At 41.3% G+C, this 2118-nt stretch overlaps 1 protein-coding gene across 1 annotated transcript; it reads left to right on the forward strand.

The window, feature by feature from the left end:
• Positions 1-448: 448 nt before the first annotated feature.
• LOC109817870 (Tetratricopeptide repeat (TPR)-like superfamily protein) lies at positions 449-1855 on the forward strand. Its single transcript, XM_020383218.3, has one exon. It carries the CDS (start codon positions 483-485, stop codon positions 1611-1613), a length of 1131 nt encoding a protein of 376 aa, XP_020238807.1. The 5' UTR covers positions 449-482; the 3' UTR covers positions 1614-1855.
• Positions 1856-2118: the final 263 nt, after the last annotated feature.

The following is a 2118-nucleotide window of genomic DNA, read 5'->3' on the forward strand; positions in this document are numbered from 1 at the left end:
AATAATGAATATTGAATGAAAAATTAGAGTTTAAGAAAGAATAGAGTAGAAAGTGAAAAATAGGATTTAAAAGATAAAAATATAAAATATGATTATGTTGATTATAAAAGAAGAAAAATAAAGAATGAAAAATGAAAAAGAATAAAATCATTAAAGAATGACTAGAGTGATGAAAAAGGAAAATAAAACAAAGAAGAAAAAAAGAAGAAAAAGAATGATAAAATAAGGGGGTGAATAAAAAATAAGTTTAAAAATAAAACTTAAAATAAAAATTTAGTTAAAAGATATTTTAAGAATTTTATTTAAAAAAGAATTAAAAATATATTTATAAAAGATTGAAGGTGTATATGTCATCAGCCCTAAAACAGACAATCCAATTCCCTTGGGCCGCATGGCGTGGTCCAAGGTCCAAGCCCAAACATGGAAACACTTGAACCAACATTCAAGTGCTACACGCAGAGACCTTGTTCAGAAGACACAAAATGTATCGCGTTCTCCACCGCGCCCTGTGCACCGCCACAGAGCCCGCCACCGGCAGCATCAAGTCAATTTCGCAGGATCTCTACAAAGAATCCAAGTTGAAAAGCCTGGTCGACAAGTTCAAGAAAGCCTCCGACAACGACCGCTTCCGGAAGAAAACCGGCATCTACGAGGACACCGTGCGCCGCCTCGCCGGCGCCAAGCGCTTCCGGTGGGTCCGCGACATCCTCGAACACCAGAAGCAGTACTCCGACATCTCCAACGAGGGTTTCTCCGCGCGCCTCATCACCCTTTACGGCAAATCCGGCATGTCCAAACACGCGCGCAAGCTGTTCGACGAAATGCCCCAACATAACTGCCACCGCACCGCCCTCTCTCTCAATGCCCTCTTGGCCGCGTACCTCCACTCCAGGAAATACGACGTCGTAGAAACCCTCTTCAGGGACCTGTCCGCCCAGCTTTCCATCGAACCCGATTTGGTCACTTACAACACTCTCATCAAATCTTTTTGCGAAATGGGTGCCTTCGATTCTGCCTTGGAGGCTTTCAAGGAGATGGAGGGTAAGGGTTTGAAGCCTGATTTCATCACGTTCAACACTTTGTTTGATGGGTTGTACTCAAAAGGTCGTTTTGATGAGGGTGAGAAGCTCTGGGGGCAAATGGGTGGTTACAATGTTGTTCCTGATGTGAGGAGTTACTGTTCCAAGCTTGTGGGGTTGGCTGGGGAGAAGAAAGCTGGTGAAGCTGTTGAGGTTTTGAAGGAAATGGAGAAGGCGGGTCTGAAGCCTGACGTTTTCTGCGTCAATGCTGTGATCAGAGGTTTTGTGAATGAGGGTAATTTGGATGAGGCTAAGAAGTGGTTTGGTGAGATTGCGAACTTTGGTTATGACCCTCATAAGACCACTTACGCCACCCTTGTTCCGTTCCTGTGTGAGAAGGGTGATTTGAAGACGGCCATTGAGATGTGCAAGGAGATTTTCAATAACCGGTGCCGTGTTGACGCGTCGCTGCTGCAGGTTGTGGTGGATAAACTGGTGAGTGAGAACATGGTTTCAGAGGCCAAGGAGATTGTGGAGCTAGGGAAAACCAATAGGTATTGTCGCTATAAGCTAAATTTGCCGGGAGAAGAGTAGAGTTATGTTAGCACTTAGTTTCACTTTATTATTGTTCTTGCATTTTAAATGGTTTTGTGATAATGGTGATTGGAAATTGCCAAGAGTGAAATTTGTTTGGCATTGTGAGATTACTGACTGGTTGCTTCAACATGGCTTATGCAGTCTGATTGCACTGGTTCTATGGGTTGGTTTGATATCAGCCCTTAAATGTAGTCTCGGTTGAGATGAACTAACATAAAAACACTGTTTTTCCTAATTTACTCTTTGTTTGCTCTCTTACAGCTTTTCAATTATTTCATTATTTCGAAAAAGTGATGAATTTTTTATGAACACTATTTAATCTCCCTCTTACTGCCTCTCTTTTTTTTAACAATAATCATTGTATCTAGTTGGCTCCGAGTTATGAATGTGATAAGTGTGGAGACATATGGTATACATATTGTTGTATCTTGATGTTAATTGTAAAAGTATATGTTTTATTGTTTATTGGTGTGTGACTATTCAACCATAACTTGTAGCGGTA

The sequence above is a fragment of the Cajanus cajan genome, chromosome 2 (genome assembly GCF_000230855.2).
Source record: "Cajanus cajan strain Asha chromosome 2, NIPB_CcT2T_4, whole genome shotgun sequence".
NCBI classification, from domain to species: domain Eukaryota; kingdom Viridiplantae; phylum Streptophyta; class Magnoliopsida; order Fabales; family Fabaceae; genus Cajanus; species Cajanus cajan.